Here is a 16762-nt window from a genome sequence, read left to right as displayed (position 1 = left end):
TATGAGCTTGTATATCTGCTATTTTTGAATAGCCAAAGAAATCTAAAGTTACACAGATGCGTTCCAGGTCTTAATGGGTTAACACTGAACAGTTTACATGAATGTTTGAGTCGATTGACTATTTTTTATGCTGTCTTTCATTTTGAATTAGATTGTCTCCTGCATCAACGCAGATTTATTTAGTTCTTGTAATTTTTAGATAGCCTGTTCTTTAAACAGATGCTAGGTTCATTGTTTACCTGGTACCCTATAGTTTCAATGTACAGATTGTTATTCCGATAGTATATTAGACTGATGCTGGGTTCTTGGTTTACTAGGGATCCTAATTTTTAGGTACTGTATGTGATCACCTTGCTAATTTTATGTCGCTCTGGATAAGAACATCTGTTTTATGCCTAAATTGTAAATTCTCTCCTGTCCCTTTTCTCAATATCCCAATTATAGAGCACCAAAGTCTGACGTAATTTACACATCCTAGGTTTGTCTACCTGGTTCGTGGTTTTCCACCCCCATTCTGAATCCCCATAGACGTATTTAATATCGCGTCAAATAAGAACTGTGTTCCAAAAATAAACAAATGACCCCGGCGGTTTGACTCTTATGGATATGAAGCATCAACTGATGGTGAGAAAACGCTAATGTTACTTCCGCCGAATTAGTTAAATATTCGCCAGAAACAGACTGTATCAAATATAAGTGACTGACTATCATAAACGATACAGAACCTCCTCCCTGACAATATTGCTGAGACAGTTTGTTTATTTTTGGACCACAATTCTTATATGAGACGATTCTATGATGACCCAATGTTATTCTCCATAGAGAAATTACTTTACGAACCTGGGGATGAACAAGTGACGTCAGGACTTCTGTACTCTATGCAATGCAAATTACTATTATTATCACAACTTTTTTCGGAAACATATTTAGATTAAGCATTAAGCCTCTACGGTTAGGAACGGGCACATTTCAGAGTTGAGTTGAGTAGCACAAAGTCCTGTCTTCTTTTTTTCCCTGCATGCAAAGTAAACGCACGCACATACGCATACACACACACACACACACACACACACACACACACACACACACACACACACACACACACACACACACAATGACTTGCATGCAGAAACCCCACACAGTAAAATCCTCAGTGTTAATTTAACCCAAAAGAGTTTACAAATGGAACCATTTGTTCCATTTGTAAACTCTTCGTTGTTAAAATGAACACTGAGGATTTTTACTGTGCAGAAAGCCCAGGACATTAGTTTATGTCTGGAGGCTGTTAGACGTTGCAGTTCCTCCTCACGGTGTCGAGAGGTGCAAACTAATGCTATGAATCAGAATGAGACCGGTCTAGCCAGGGGCAACGGTAGCAAGCAGCTGTATGTTTATCCAAAAATGAATCCTAAGACGTGGTGTTTGTTTGTACTGTATGTGTGTCTGTTCAATGTCAGGGAGAGTGAGAGCGCGGATGCTAAAGATTAATAACATGGCTAATGAGCTGGAAAGCTAAACGCTGGACCATGCAATTCTTTCGCATCAGTCAGGTCCTGTTAAATAGCGGCATTATTCCTAGCATGTGTACAGATGTGAGTGTGTGTGTGTGTGTGTGTGTGTGTGTGTGTGTGTGTCTGTGCAGAAGGAGAGGCAACGTGGATAGCCTATGAAACGAGAAGAGCCCCAGGCTCCGATCCTATCAAAGCCAAACAAGCAACAAATTCCAAATGATGTGATGATTGAGAGCAGAACGTGATGCTGTTCAAACCCTGATAAGCCGAGAGGCAGTGCTTTGACCCAAAGTACAACACCCTTCTGTTGCCGTCCTGGCATCCTAATTCAGTTCACTGCTATTACTCACTACGAACTAAGTGCATTTACTTAAGTACCGTAATTTTCGCACTATAAGCCGCACCTGAATATAAGCCGCAGCAGCTAAATTGAATGATTTGTACATATATAAGCCGCACTGGACTATAAGCCGCGGGTGTAAAATCCATAGATTTAGGAGGTCCCCTAGTGGTCGTTAGCTGTAAAAATCCATAGATAAGCCGCACCGTTATATAAGCCGCAGGGTCGAAAAATGGGAAAAAAGTCGCGGCTTATAGTCCGAAATTTACGGTACTGCACTAATTATTTTGAGTGTCTGTCTGTACTTTACTTGAGTATATGTAATTTTTGGATATGACTTTCACTCCATTACATAAGACAAATATTGTACTTTTGACTCCACTACATTTCTAGAAGGGAAAAGGTACATTATGAATTAACCACTTAATTCCACTTTTTCACTATATTTCAAATATAGTGAAAATGCCTTGTAGAGCTACTATTTTCACTATTACTGTTTAGTTTTTTTTTACTTTGTAATTTGTTCTTTTGATTACTTAAGTATTTTTTTAAAGCATGTACTTTTGAATACTTAGGTATTAAGTACTCCAGTTTTGACTGAGCAACTTTCGCTTGTAGTTGAGTAATATTTGACCAGTAAGTAGTATTCTATATATTCTCATACTGGAGTTGAGTACTTTGTCCACCACTGCTTTTTTCTCTTCGTCTTCTCTTTACCTTTCAGTTGCTTACCTCTCGGGAAGCACTGTACAGAGTACAGACAGACAGACAGACAGACTTGACATTTTGGCTGACCTGCCATTGTTTTTGTAGTTGAGCCACTCGAAGTGAGTGCAAAGCTGTTGTAACGAAGCTGTCGGTTTGTCTTACTGTGTTTGTACTGTGTGTCACTGTTTTCAGATCTGTTCCCTAGTCTACACCGACTCTCTTCGCCAAAAATAGCCGATCTACAAGATCACAACAACGTGTCACAATGCAACGCGCTGTGAGCCTGTAGCTCTGCTATTTTTGCAGAATGTTTGCCTACTATTATGACATGCCCACAGAAAGGCCACTAGGGTTCATGTGTGGTTAACCCCCGAGGTGCGTTAGATACAGAACGTCTATACGTATCGGTGTGAGAGCGAGGACCGATGAGGGCGTGGGCTCGTCTTTCATCGGCGCACACAGAACCCTTAAGTGGTTCAAACCAAACTTAATTAGCCTCTTCACTATGGCATGCTGCGGGCCTTTTCCCGGAATTAATCTTCCCAGGTTAACACACTGCACCCCCGCTCCATTGTCTCTGACGGGAGGTCAGATTTATCCTCCTCTGAGAAATTACTTAGCTAAATGAGGGCTCCTCCATGCAGCCCTCGCTAATGACCTTGATTAATTAACCCGTTAAGACCTGGAACGCGTCTGTGTCACTTTTTGATTTGAGCTAAAAAAAAAGCATTATTTTACACTTTGGCTATTCAAAAATAGCAGATATACAAGCTCATAGCGTGGCACCGAGTGCCGCGCTATGAGCTTGTAGATCTGCTATTTATTTTGAGACGGGGGTCCGCGGCCAAATACATATCATTTTGGGGGTCCTTGACATGAAAACGTTTGAGCACCACTGATATAGAAACATACGTTTTTTTCAGAATACTGCTGGGATTTAGAAGACATTTTGTAGAAATCGGCTTCGGGTCTTAACACATTCCATGCCAGAGTTTAATCTCATAATGTACTCACCAGTGCCAGCGTTTTATTGTTGTTTTTTTGTTTTTTTCATGTCGCCACAGACCTCGCTAAATAAGTTAAAAGTGTGCGTTCATTTGGTTCTAAACACACAGCGGATCTGTGAGAAACGGCCAGCGAAAACAGTTTCCAAATGCGAGCCGCCATCTTGAAGATACAGCCGATCAACGCTAAACAGTGATCAGCGAGGAGAAAAACAACAACCGAGAAAATCGAGTTTTAAACAGGATCCCAGACAGGAAGCGGATACGATCGAAAAAACCGGAACCCGAATAATTCTGTTTCCGACCGGAAACCGGAAACGGAAATGGATCAAAAAAATTCGGAAAGTGCACCTGGGGCAATTTCAATGGGAATCGGCGGTTTGCGTAGATCTACGCGACTGGCACGCTGCGGCTTTAAATAGGTTCGCGTAGATCTACGCGACTGGCATGCAATGTGTTAATGGGTTAAAGAGAGACTCTTTCTAATTAAGGTCTTATTCTACTTGATCCGGACTCTGACCCTGTAAAAGAGGCCGGAGCACTAATAATTCACTGAAATGGAATATCGCTGCTGCAGTGTTTGTGTAAAAAGGGGACGACAAGCCTAAATGATGTCATGCTTTAGTCACTACTAGACATCTGATTGGATCAGTGTTTACAAGATTATACAAGAAGGACTTTAAAGGACTTATCCTGCAATGTGTCAAGTTCATGTAAAACATGAATTGGTTTAAACGCTCTGCCATGTTGTCAGCTTTTATGTATGAAGGAAATATATTTCCCCTCACCCCCCCACGCCATGTTTTCCTTCCAATTTTATCCGGATAAGTTTAACCCATTAAGACCTGGAACTGTGTCATTTTTTGATTTGAGCTAAAAAGCATTATTTTACACTTTAGGCTATTCAAAAATAGCAGATATACAAGCTCATAGCGCGGCACCGAGTGCCGCGCTACGAGCTTGTAGATCTGCTATTTTTGAAAAATCGTGAAAATGTGTGCAAATCTTTGAATATATATATTTTTCAAGCGAACATTTTTAACTCAAATCTTTGCTTCTGGGGGGTCCCTGGAACAAAATATTTTGATGGGGGTCCGCGGCCAAATACATATCATTTTGGGGGTCCTTGACATGAAAAAGATTGAGCACCACTGATATAGAAACATACGTTTTTCAGAATACTGTTGAGATTTAGGAGACATGTAGAATCGGCTTCAGGTCTCAATGGGTTAACCATGCATCGCTCTCTCTCGTTTGTCTCCGTCCAGGTCAACGGAAAGGACCTGTCCAAGGCGACCCACGACCAGGCGGTGGAGGCCTTCCGTACGGCCAAGGAGCCCATCATGGTGCAGGTGCTGCGTCGCGCCCCGCGCCCCAAACCCACCGGCCCCGCTGCCGACACGCACGTGACGGACATCAGCACCCAGACCGAAATCACCTTCCAGCACATCATGGCCCTCACCAAGCTGCCTGCCTCCGCACCCGCCACCATGGCCGTGCTGGAGCAATATCTTCTTCCCGAGGAGTGAGTAACCCCGCCGACAGCAGTGATGAAGCGCCTTCCTTTTTTCTTATTTAGAAAGGGACTTTCTGTGTGAGAGGCTGTTAATGCAGTCTTCCTGCCGGAGAGTGACTTTTAACCCATTAAGACCTGAGGCGATTCTTTAAAAAAAAATCTAAATCCTAACAGTTTTTTGAAAAAATAATAATATATATTTTTTCACGATTTTTCAAAAATAGCAGATATACAAGCTCGTAGCGCGGCACTCGGTGCCGCGCTATGAGCTTGTATATCTGCTATTTTTGAATAGCCAAAGGCATCTAAAGTGACACAGAAGCGTTCCAGGTATCAATGGGTTAAGTGAATGACACATCAAATGGAAGGAGAAAAAAAACTAAAAAGCTTTCAGAACTCAGTGACTCAGTTTCACACCCACCCCCACACACACACACACACATGCGCGCACGTGGAACCTGTCATTCTCTGTGTTAATTGAGACGGGGACATCTTGTATTTTTCACAAGACTATCCGCGTGACATCTCCAGAGGTTCATGGAAAACATTCTGCCTGTCACTTGAGATGGAGAGATGGGGCTGCCATATCCCAGGGCACACAAATGCATGATGATGACAGTGATGTTCATTTACGTTTGCATATGAAGTCACAGGGTTGTCGTGTATTGTTGCTCTGTCTGGCCCCACGGCATCGAGAGTCTGGGTGCATTTTGCCCACTGTGCCAGAAGCAGCTGCCCTTAATGATCACTCATCATTTATTTATTTGATTTCAGAGTCAAATTAAATACACGCCATTCTCATTTCTGATTAGCCCCTGGGCATGACATCTACATTGTGTCCTTATTATTTTCTCTCTAATTTGCTTGCTTTTTTTCCCAGTTCAACCACAGTACATGAACCCTATGCTGTATACTTCGTTGGTCGGAGTGCCCCAGTGACCTATCCTTGGCCTCCTCCTTTTTCACCTCTAGTCCAGGGGTCTTCAACGTTACCTCTTAGCCAAAAATAGCCGATCCACAAGCTCACAACGCCTCGCAGTGCGAGGCGTTGTGAGCTTGTAGATCTGCTATTTTTGACTAAAGTTATCCTCAGAAAAGGGATGCTAGGGTTCAAGTGGTTAATGTAAAAAAAAAAAAGTCATATCATGCAAAGATTTGGTGGCCCCCCTGTAGTAACTCTGAGGACCCCCTAGGGTGTTGAAGACCCCTCCTCTAGTCTACAACAGATTTGGTGCAGAGGGAATATGTAGAATGTAGATGGCATTTTTTTTTTACTGAATGTTCACCTATTTCCTCCGAATGTTGTTCACCTATTAGGACCTGCCCGGAATAGGGGTGCTAGATCTCATTTATTTAAGAACCCTTATTTAAGAACAGTCCTTTCACCAAATGTGTCAGCCAGGTCATTCTGCTGAACTGGTAACACTGCTTTTGTAATCTTACATATTGTATCTTGTTTTTCGTAGGCATCCACCGGGACGTGCATATTTTGACCCCAATGACTTCCTAGAGGGCATCCAGCAGGACATGGAGCGAGAGGAGCTGGAGTATGAGGTATGACATGCTCTCCATTTCAGCCTCTCTGTCCCTCTCCGCTGCCGCCTCAATGATGACGTACGCTCAGGCGCAGATTCCATTTTGGTCCCATCAGCCGGTCTGATCTAGCCTCTGTGTCTCCACCACAATGCCTAGTCTCTCTCCGATAGATCACAATAATTGATGTGGTGCCCGGCTCCCACTCCCCCCCCCCCCCCCCCCCAACCCTCCATATAACGACACTCACATGTAGGACAGACAGGAATCGAGTAGCTTGTTTGTCCAGAGCAGATGCAGAACTGTGACATCATTACTTATTAGTGACAAGGTGTACTACGTCTTCCACAGGAGATGGTTGGTTGGCGATCACAGGCCCAGTGGGTCATCATTAGATGGAGCAGATGATAGCTCTGCCATGATGGATCTGATGATGCACATTTAACAATGCCCAGATCAGGACATGATGAGGAGGATGTAACCAGGGGATAGTGACTCTCACCCCTGCTGCTATTCCTATGACCCCTGCAACCCTGCACCCCCCCCCACCCCCCCCCACACACACACACACACACACACACACACACACAGTGTATTGGCTAAGACTGACTCAAAGACGCTTATATTAGGCTTCTGATTATCAGGCAGGGCTACTCTGCTACATTCAGATCAAATTAATTGAGTCACTTAAATGTCATGCTTTCTCTTTTAATACGTACAGTATATGTACTGTTGTTTTAAACTAAGTTCCAGTCTGACCACTGTCCTTTCAATCGCCTGCTCTTCATTTCTGCCTGAATGTGTGTAAAGTATTCTATTCTGCAGCAGAATTAGAAAGGATTTCAGTAGTCGGGGTTGAAACGCTTTTGAGACATTTTCGAAGTGGCGTTTGGGTTTGACCCATCCCTACCCAACCCCCGGCAACTGAAAAAAAAAGTGCCGCTTGTATCTTTAACCGGATCTCCCAGATTACAGGTGTTGACAAGTGACAAACGTGACTCTGCCCGGGCCGCCGGCCAGTACATCATCCCTCATGCTGTCACCGGGCTTATAAGAGACACAAAGGCTTCCCGGCATCTAGCCCAAGAGAATCGTGACAGTGATTTATGTATCATTGTTGCTCTTTGTGTCCTCATAGAAGTCAAAATATCAGTTCTTAACCCAATTTTGTGAAGAGCAAAAAGAAACCAAACTTCAGATGAAGAGTGAGGTGTAACCTGGAGCTTGTGTCTTTTTTTCTAGGAAGTGGATTTGTACCGCACCAATATCCAGGACAAGCTTGGCCTGACGGTGTGTTACAGGACCGACGACGAGGATGAGACCGGCATATACGTCAGTGAGGTGAGTTCACTCACTGAAACGCTGAAGAGCAGCTTCAGGATTTGTTAACCCATTAAGACCTGAAGCCGATTCTAGAAATGTCTTCTAAATCAGTTTGCTGAAATACATGTGTTTCTATATCAGTGGTGCTCAAACTTTTTCATGCCAAGGACCCTCAAAATGATATGTATTTGGCCGCGGACCCCCATCTCAAAATATGTTGTTCCAGGGACCCCCAGAAGCAAAGATTTGAGTTAATGTTTGCTTTAAAAGAATATATATATTCAAAGATTTGCACACATTTTCACGATTTTTCAAAAATAGAAGATCTACAAGCTCGTAGCGCGGCACTCGGTGCCGCGCTATGAGCTTGTATATCTGCTAACTCATTCAGTGCCACTGGCCAAAATTCATTGTAAAAAAAAAACATTCAGTGCCACAGCCAAAATTCTTTGTAAAAAAAAAGTGCTTAGGAGCCGAGATACAGCCTTTTTCAGTAAGAAGTTAAACAAGAAGTGAATGGAGCAGAACATTTTCAAATCATCATATCTTGGGTTCTGAACATTTTTTTTTAACGTATTTTACGTCCTGTGGCACAGGGCTTATTACATTGGACGTATTTTACGTCCAGTGGCACTAAATGAGTTAATGGGTTAATAGTGACGTTGTTGAAAGGAAATGCAATGAAAAGTCTTCCAATGATTCATTCTACTTCTCTCTGCTTGCCTTAGATTGACCCGCACAGTATTGCCGCAAAGGACGGCAGAATCAGAGAAGGGGACAGAATCATCCAGGTACATGCTCTATGAGACTCTGAAGCAACCCGTCTTTGTTTGTTTTTGGTTTAACTTTGGGCTCATAATTCTGTACCTACATACCACTTCTCTGTTATTAAGTTACTTAGCTACTTGTCAAAGACACGCTTATATCCAGGGATTTGTTTTACTTAATCGTTACGTTACTTATCTGTTGTTTGTGCACTGTGTTTGTAGGGCTTTGTACATGTTATTGGCTTACAGTATTGTATTACTGGTTGCCTGTGTTGGTGAAGCGGGGATTTACAGCTCTTTCTACTGTTGTAGTTATTATACAGTATTATTGCTTTGGAAAACGGACTAAATCCCTACAATGTAATCATGAAAGCGTAATCTCACTGATCTTTCCTGTATCCCAGATCAATGGTGTTGAAATCCAGAACCGTGAGGAAGCTGTAGCACTGCTGACCAGCGAGGAGAACCGGAATGTCTGTCTATTGGTAGCCAGACCAGAAATTCAGGTAACAAAAAAAAAAAAAAAAAGATTGAAAACAAAATCATAAAAGAATAATAAAGCAATGATTTGGGGGTTCAAGCAACACAGACTAATTTCCAACGCCTGTATTAAAGATAACTTTCAATTATCACGATCAAACAGACACTAATTAATTTATGGCCAAATTAGTTCCAGGCTAGATCCATTTTCAACAATATCGACACCCCCTATTTAGGTAAATTTTGAAATTATTTGGGGTTTCAATGTCTTAATATAAATCAAATCCAGCACGTTTGGTGGTGTTTGAACAACCTGTCAGACCGATTTGAGTCATTCTTGAGGCAGAGTTGTATAGTGAGGATAGATGGATGTCTGTAGCATTTTTGTCATAGACATCACTGTAGGAGTTATGACTTTTTAAAGTGAAAATTATAATTATAGTGCCCTCATCAGGCCAAGTTGGGTAATAGTTGTTGTGATACACACAGCTTCCAGTCATTGGTGGTGAAAATGTAAAGTCTCTACCAGTGGTGGAAAAAGTACTCAAATTATTTACTTAAAGTTGTACAATGCAAAATCACAAATAACGATTTTTAGCAACCTCTGCTGGTCACTACCGTCACTGCATACAATTTCCCTAGTCCTCGATTACCCAGAATTCCATTCGTTTTCACCGGAAGCCGGAAGCGTTTCAAAAAGCGATCTTTTAATTGTTTTATACTATCTACGGATCGTTTCTCTTAGCCAGTGGAGCATTAGTTACCATGAGCTGTGCTTTCTTTTTCTGTTCTTTTTCGATCTCCCAATCCTACATTATCTTAAAATCAGCGTGAGGTTCCTTTTTGTTAATAGCGCGGTAGTTCCTGGCCAAACAGGAAACCGTTGCGGTAGTTCCTGAGGACGTCGGCCACGACGTCATGACGTTGGCCAGGAACGTCATTTTCCCGGGAAAGTCCCCCCCGTACACGTTCAATAGAAAATATATAAATAAAAGGCTTCCGGGGGTGAAATTCACGGAGTGGGTGTTGTGAAACTTTTGCCACTCGCAAAAGATATACAATTTAACTTTAGTTTTGTTGAAAACGTTACCTAGTATTACTTTAAGTAAAAGTGCCAATACTGCAATATAAAAATACTCTGTTACAAATAAAAGTCCAGAATTAAAAATGTACTTGAGTAAAAGTACAAAAGTATTGGCATCAAAATGTACTTAAAGTACCAAAAGTAAAAGTACTAAATATTTGAAAATAGCCGATCTACAAGCTCACAACGCGTCGCGATGCGACGCGTTGTGAGCTTGTAGATCTGCTATTTTCAAATAGCCTAGGTTTAAAATAGGTTTAAAGTGGTTAATGTATGTTTCATTATATCATAATTTATATCTGAAAAGTAACTAGTAACTAAAGTTTTCAAATAATTGTAGTGGAGTAAAAGTACAATATTTGCCTCTGAGATGTAGTGGAGTAGAAGTAAAAGTATTGGAAATTGGAAATACTCAAGTAAAGTACTAATACCTCAAAATTGTACTTAAGTAAAGTACTTGAGTAAATGTACTTAGTTACTTTCCACCACTGGTCTCTACCATTTATTAGCTCACAGAAATATGCTAAACTTTCAGCAGAAGTTCTTTCCATGAGAGTGACAGTTCTATAGCATATCATCATCTTGGTGTAGGACCTCAGCTGTACTTTATTATTGGCCTCTAACAAACCCCCATTGTGTGTCAGCTGGACGAGGGCTGGATGGATGACGACAGGAACGACTTTCTGGATGACCTTCACATGGATATGCTGGAGCAGCAGCATCACCAGGCCATGCAGTTCACCGCCAGCATGCTGCAGCAGGTACACACACACACACACACACACACACAGTGGTGGAAAGTAACTAAGTACATTTACTTAAGTACTGTACTTAAGTACAATTTTGAGGTATTTGTACTTTACTTGAGTATTTCCAATTTCCATTACTTTTACTTCTACTCCACTACATCTCAGAGGCAAATATTGTACTTTTACTCCACTACATTTACTTGAAAACTTTAGTTACTAGTTACTTTTCAGATGTAAATTATGATATAATGAAACATACATTAACCACTTTAGCCCTATTTTATACCTAGGCTATTTGAAAATAGCAGATCTACAAGCTCACAACGCGTCGCGCGACGCGTTGTGAGCTTGTAGATCGGCTATTTTCAAATATTTAGTACTTTTACTTTTGATACTTTAAGTACATTTTGATGCCAATACTTTTGTACTTTTACTCAAGTACATTTTTTATTCTGGACTTTTACTTGTAACAGAGTATTTTCATATTGCAGTATTGGTACTTTTACTTAAGTAAAGAATTTGAGTACATCAATCACATATACATACACCCACACACACAAGCATTCACACGTGCACACATGCACATTATGTGCGTGCAAACAGCATGAACTGACAGGCTATCTCAATCAACCCCAAGTCCACAGAGTGTAGCAGCTGTTCAGGCACAATTAATTTTGGCCCTTCCTTTTTTATCATTGTTAGTAAATATTTTAATGACAATGTTTTCAAGACTGTGGTAAACCTACAGAGAAAACTAATGAATACATTTGTACAATTGGTCTTAAAGATATATTATATACATACTAAGTGTTCAGACATCAACATCACAATAGTAAACGATACCAGTAAGTAATTAAAGGGAGAGTTCACCCAAAAAAATATTTATTTTCTATCAATTGCACACCCCATGAAGCCTTGAATACATAGATTTATTTTGGTTTTTGTCGCATTCCTAAGCCAATAATTTGATGCCCGGGTGTATTTCCGGTAGGAGACACAAAGAATCTACTTTGTGTCTCCTACCGGATACATTAGCCGGGAGGAGACAGGAATCAAATTATTGGCTTAGGAATGCGACAAAAACTCAAATAAATCCATGGATTCAAGGCTTCATGGGGTGTGCAATTGATAGAAAATAAGTAATTTTTTTGGGTGAACTACTCCTTTAACACATTGACCGCCAGAGGTTAATCTCATAATGTACTCACCAGTGCCAACGTTTTATTGTTGTTTTTTGTTTTTTTCACGTCGCCACAGATCTTGTTAAAATCCTTAAGATTGAGCTGTGCACTGTTTGTAAACATCGCGGAGATCTCACTGCTTCTACCAGTGAAGACCACGTGTCAAACGGAGCCGCCATGTTTGAGTTCTGACCGTTTAAGTTAACATGGGAAATGCGAGGATGAAAAACTACATGTTTACAGGGGCTTTTACAGGGGTTATTGTGTACGACTTAGAATGGAGGCAGACGGGAAACAAAAAACGTGATCGCACTTCCGGTCGAGATCGGGTGGTGTTACACTGAAAATGGTCCCCCTAGAAAATTAAAAAAAAAAAAAAATCGAAAAAAAGGAAAAAGCACCACAGCCCGTAGGCTACGGGATTGGCGCTTAACCGTTGGATTTAACGGCCCGTAGAACTACGGGCCCGGCGGTAAATGTGTTAAGGTTGATTTCCTTTTTCACAAGACTTATTGCAGATTCTAAAAAACGTGATTGTTTTCCACTGCTACTACACTCCAATACCAATAATGTAGTAACTATAGACACCTAGTCAGTGAAGCATTGTTTCTCACCCGTTTTTTTGATGTCTCTTGTACCAGAAAAAGCACGAGGAGGACGGCGGCACCACTGACACGGCCACGCTGTTGTCCAACCACCACGAGAAGGACAGCGGCGTGGGCCGCACCGACGAGAGCACGCGCAACGACGAGAGCTCGGAGCAGGAGAACCCGTGCGACGACCAGACCACGGCCTCCAACACGCTGGGCAGCCGCAGCAGGAAGCTGACCTACAGCCAGGACACGCTGGGCAGCAGCGCCGACCTGCCCTTCAGCGGCGAGTCGTTCGTCTCCGCCGACTACGCCGACGCCGACTTCCTGGGGATCCCGGCCGACGAGTGCGAGCGCTTCCGAGAGCTCCTGGAGTTGAAGTGCCAGGTGAGCAGTGGTGGAAAAAGTACTCAAATTCTTTACTTAAGTAAAAGTACCAATACTGCAATATAAAAATACTCTGTTACAAGTAAAAGTCCAGAATAAAAAATTTACTTGAGTAAAAGTACAAAAGTATTGGCATCAAAATGTACTTAAAGTACCAAAAGTAAAAGTACTAAATATTTGAAAATAGCAGATCTACAAGCCCACAACGCGTCGCGATGCGACGCGTTGTGAGCTTGTAGATCGGCTATTTTCAAATAGCCGCTATGTATAAAATAGGGCTAAAGTGGTTAATGTATGTTTTATAATATCGTCGTTTATATCTGAAAAGTAACTAGTAACTAAAGTTTTCAAGTAAATGTAGTGGAGTAAAAGTACAATATTTGCCTCTGAGATGTAGTGGAGTAGAAGTAAAAGTATTGGAAATTGGAAATACTCAAGTAAAGTACAAATACCTCAAAATTGTACTTAAGTACAGTACTTAGTAGTAAATGTACTTAATTACTTTCCACCACTGCAGGCGAGGAACCCCGGAGGTCAGGGCGTCTACTGCCAGGGCGGCGTGGCCGGGGTCCAGGAGGCGGAGGGGGTGGACAAAGAGCTGGAGATGCTGAACGAGGAGCTCCGCAGCATCGAGCTGGAGTGCCTGAACATCGTCCGCGCCCACAAGATGCAGCAGCTGAGGGACCAGTATCGAGAGTCGTGGATGCTGCACAACAGCGGCTTCCGCAACTACAACACCAGCATCGACGGAGCGCGCCGCCACGAGCTCTCCGACATCACCGAGTTGCCCGAGAAATCGGACAAGGACAGCTCCAGCGCCTACAACACCGGCGAGAGCTGCCGCAGCACCCCGTTGACGTTGGAACTGTCCCCGGACAACTCCCTCCGCCGGGGAGCAGAGGACCAGGGTCCGGCGGGGGGGGCCTTGAGCTCCACCGGCCTCAACGGCAGGACGCTCAAGCCCCTCCTGTCCCCCGTCCAGGAGGCAGGAAGCCCCGGCAGAAGCAGGGCCTCGTCCAAGGACGCCGACGGAGGTGGCAGCACGCCAGAGGTCAAGGAGAGGAAGTCGGGAGAGTCCGGTAAAACGGGACGTTCGCCGTATAAACACGCCCACATCCCGGCCCACGCTCAGCACTACCAGAGCTACATGCAGCTGATCCAGCAGAAGTCGGCCGTGGAATACGCCCAGAGCCAGATGAGCCTGGTCAGCATGTGCCGCGACCCCGTCTCGCCCAGTGACCTGGACCCCAAGATGGAGTGGAAGGTCAAGATACGGAGTGACGGCACGCGCTACATCACCAAGCGGCCGGTGAGGGACAAGCTGCTGAAGGAGCGCGCCCTGCGCATCCGCGAGGAGCGCAGCGGCATGACCACGGACGACGACGCCATCAGCGAGCTCAAGATGGGCCGCTACTGGAGCAAGGAGGAGAGGAAGCAGCACGCGGCGCGCGCCAAGGAGCAGAGGCAGCGGCGCGAGTTCATGAAGCAGAGTCGCGCCGAGAGTCTACTGAAGGAGCAGAGCAACCAGGAGGACAATAAAGAACCCAACATCATTGAACTGAGCCACAAAAAGATGAACAAAAAGAGGAACAAGAAAATCTTTGACAATTGGATGACCATCCAGGAACTGCTCACCCACGGTACCAAGTCGGAAGGCGGTCAAAAAGTCTACAACTCCCTCTTGTCTGTGACCACGGTCTAGGCCCAGTTCTGGGCCCCGGTCCAGGGTCGTCGGTCGGATGAGGAGAGCCCACAGTTGGATGTAAAGTCCTGTAAATAGAACACTACCAGTTGAGGTAGAGATTCCTGCCTCGTTCAATGTGGCAACATTTTGTAAATAAGAAACAAGAAAAGGCCTTTTTCTGAAGGAACTTTTGACCTTGCACTGGTCGAGAGGGTGGCCTGTTGAGTGCTCTGTGGTTGGACTTTTTACACATGAATCGGACGTGACTGCGTCGAGGACGATTTGAAAATGTTTTTTTCCTTTTTCAAATGCTTTCAATAACCTTTTCTACCTTTGTTGCTTGCTCTTTTTGAATAATATTTGAGAAAATGCAAGATTTTAATCTTTTAGAAGGTTTTGGAAGTGTGTAAAGACTGTGTGCCATAAGTAAACAGCCAGCATTTACGCTTTTTGTTTTATTTTGTTCTTAACAAGTATCTCTTATCAGTATTTTGCTGTTATACATACCCTATGCCTATTGCAAGACACAATAATATTTCCCTACAAGGTGAACCATATAATCCTTTTTGAGAGGACTTTTGTAAATTTAACAAAACATGTTTTTTAAGAAAGAAGACACTTTTTGTTTTTTGGATATCTCTGACGGTGCTGTTTTTGTAAATGTTATACAACCATTGATGTCCCATGTTCCATACTGTAGAGACTGTCATCATTAAGTGATATCATTGTGTATGCTTGGGGATGACATTCCTCACATCGTTGAATTTAAACTATTTCTGCGTTTATTGTTGAAGCACGTCATAGCCACCTTTTGCTTTCGTAGGGATTCATGTATCGAGCAAAATAACACAGCTTAATAAATCCTTAGCTAGCCACACAATTTGATGTCTTGTAAAATGAGAGAAATAATAAATTATTGTTTTATATATGATGAGCTTTGAAATGTTGTCAGGATTTGTTATTTATAAAAGGTTTTGGATACGGCATGTGGCCAGGAAGATACTACGGCATGGGAAGAAAGGAATCCACATTTTGACAGAACTTTTGACACTTGCCATTTGTCATTTGTCACTGCTGTGTGCTCTATCCAGCAACTAGATGAAAAGGTGCAGCCTAACTAAGTACACAAAGCAAAGCTCTTATACAAACACTACCAGTTGATGGGCACTATTAATAGGCATAACAAATGTGTGATCTGGCAGTGTTAATCCTCCAGTTTTCTTATCCGGTGTAAATGATGAATGATGTTTTATATCGTTGGTGTCGGGCAGAAACCTCGTATCTCCACATTTCCATTTTGATGTTTTTTCGTAAATGAATTCCTCACTTCTTCACGGAAGACTGTCACACAAAATAAGTGAAAATAGCTGATCTGCTCGCTCACAACGCGGCGCGATCAGCTTGTAGATAGGCTATTTTCACAGCTAGAGGTTCGGGGCCCTCACACCTACATGTACGTTGCACTGCCAATCCGACCAATATGCCCAACCGGTTGGATCGGCGGTTCTAGACAACTGGATATTTACATATGCCTGAATATGGACATATCGGTCAGACCGGTGGTTCTGGAGAACTGCATATCCGAACTACTCCTACTCATGCACAATTCCTGAGTTTTACCTTTTTATGAATTTCAAATAATACTCAATTTATGTAATGTTGCAGCTAAACAAACAAACTTGTTAGTCATATTATCAGTGCTAGAAGGATTTTGTCTGATACAGTATCAGATGTAGGGAACGAGTTGAACCATGTTTACCCTTAACTGAGCAGCACAGCCTCTTTCTTACCTCGTGAATTCATCTGTGAGAGCACCGTGCTAGTGTCTGTGTTGGAGTCTTACTTTAAGGGGGATGATTATGATAATGAGAGTAGCCAAGGGTGCAGGATCAGCCTCTTCCTCTA

The 16762-nt window shown here is 42.8% G+C and overlaps 1 protein-coding gene across 1 annotated transcript in view; it reads left to right on the top strand.

Annotated features, from left to right (window-relative positions):
- pdzrn3b (PDZ domain containing RING finger 3b) overlaps positions 1-15887 on the top strand; it is a 120418-nt gene extending 104531 nt beyond the window's left edge. Inside the window, exons 4-11 of the mRNA XM_080424392.1 lie at positions 4832-5088; positions 6546-6633; positions 7855-7953; positions 8664-8726; positions 9107-9208; positions 10911-11027; positions 12838-13173; positions 13691-15887. Coding sequence (XP_080280518.1) covers positions 4832-5088; positions 6546-6633; positions 7855-7953; positions 8664-8726; positions 9107-9208; positions 10911-11027; positions 12838-13173; positions 13691-14875 — 2247 coding nt within the window. The 3' untranslated portion in view covers positions 14876-15887. The remainder of the gene's footprint in view (positions 1-4831; positions 5089-6545; positions 6634-7854; positions 7954-8663; positions 8727-9106; positions 9209-10910; positions 11028-12837; positions 13174-13690) is intronic.
- Positions 15888-16762: the final 875 nt, after the last annotated feature.

The sequence above is a fragment of the Gymnoscopelus braueri genome (assembly GCF_963280865.1).
Source record: "Gymnoscopelus braueri genome assembly, chromosome: 3".
Taxonomy (NCBI): Eukaryota; Metazoa; Chordata; class Actinopteri; order Myctophiformes; family Myctophidae; genus Gymnoscopelus; species Gymnoscopelus braueri.
The sequence above is the reverse complement of the archived record's forward strand: the minus strand, read 5'-3'. Positions and strand labels throughout refer to the sequence as shown.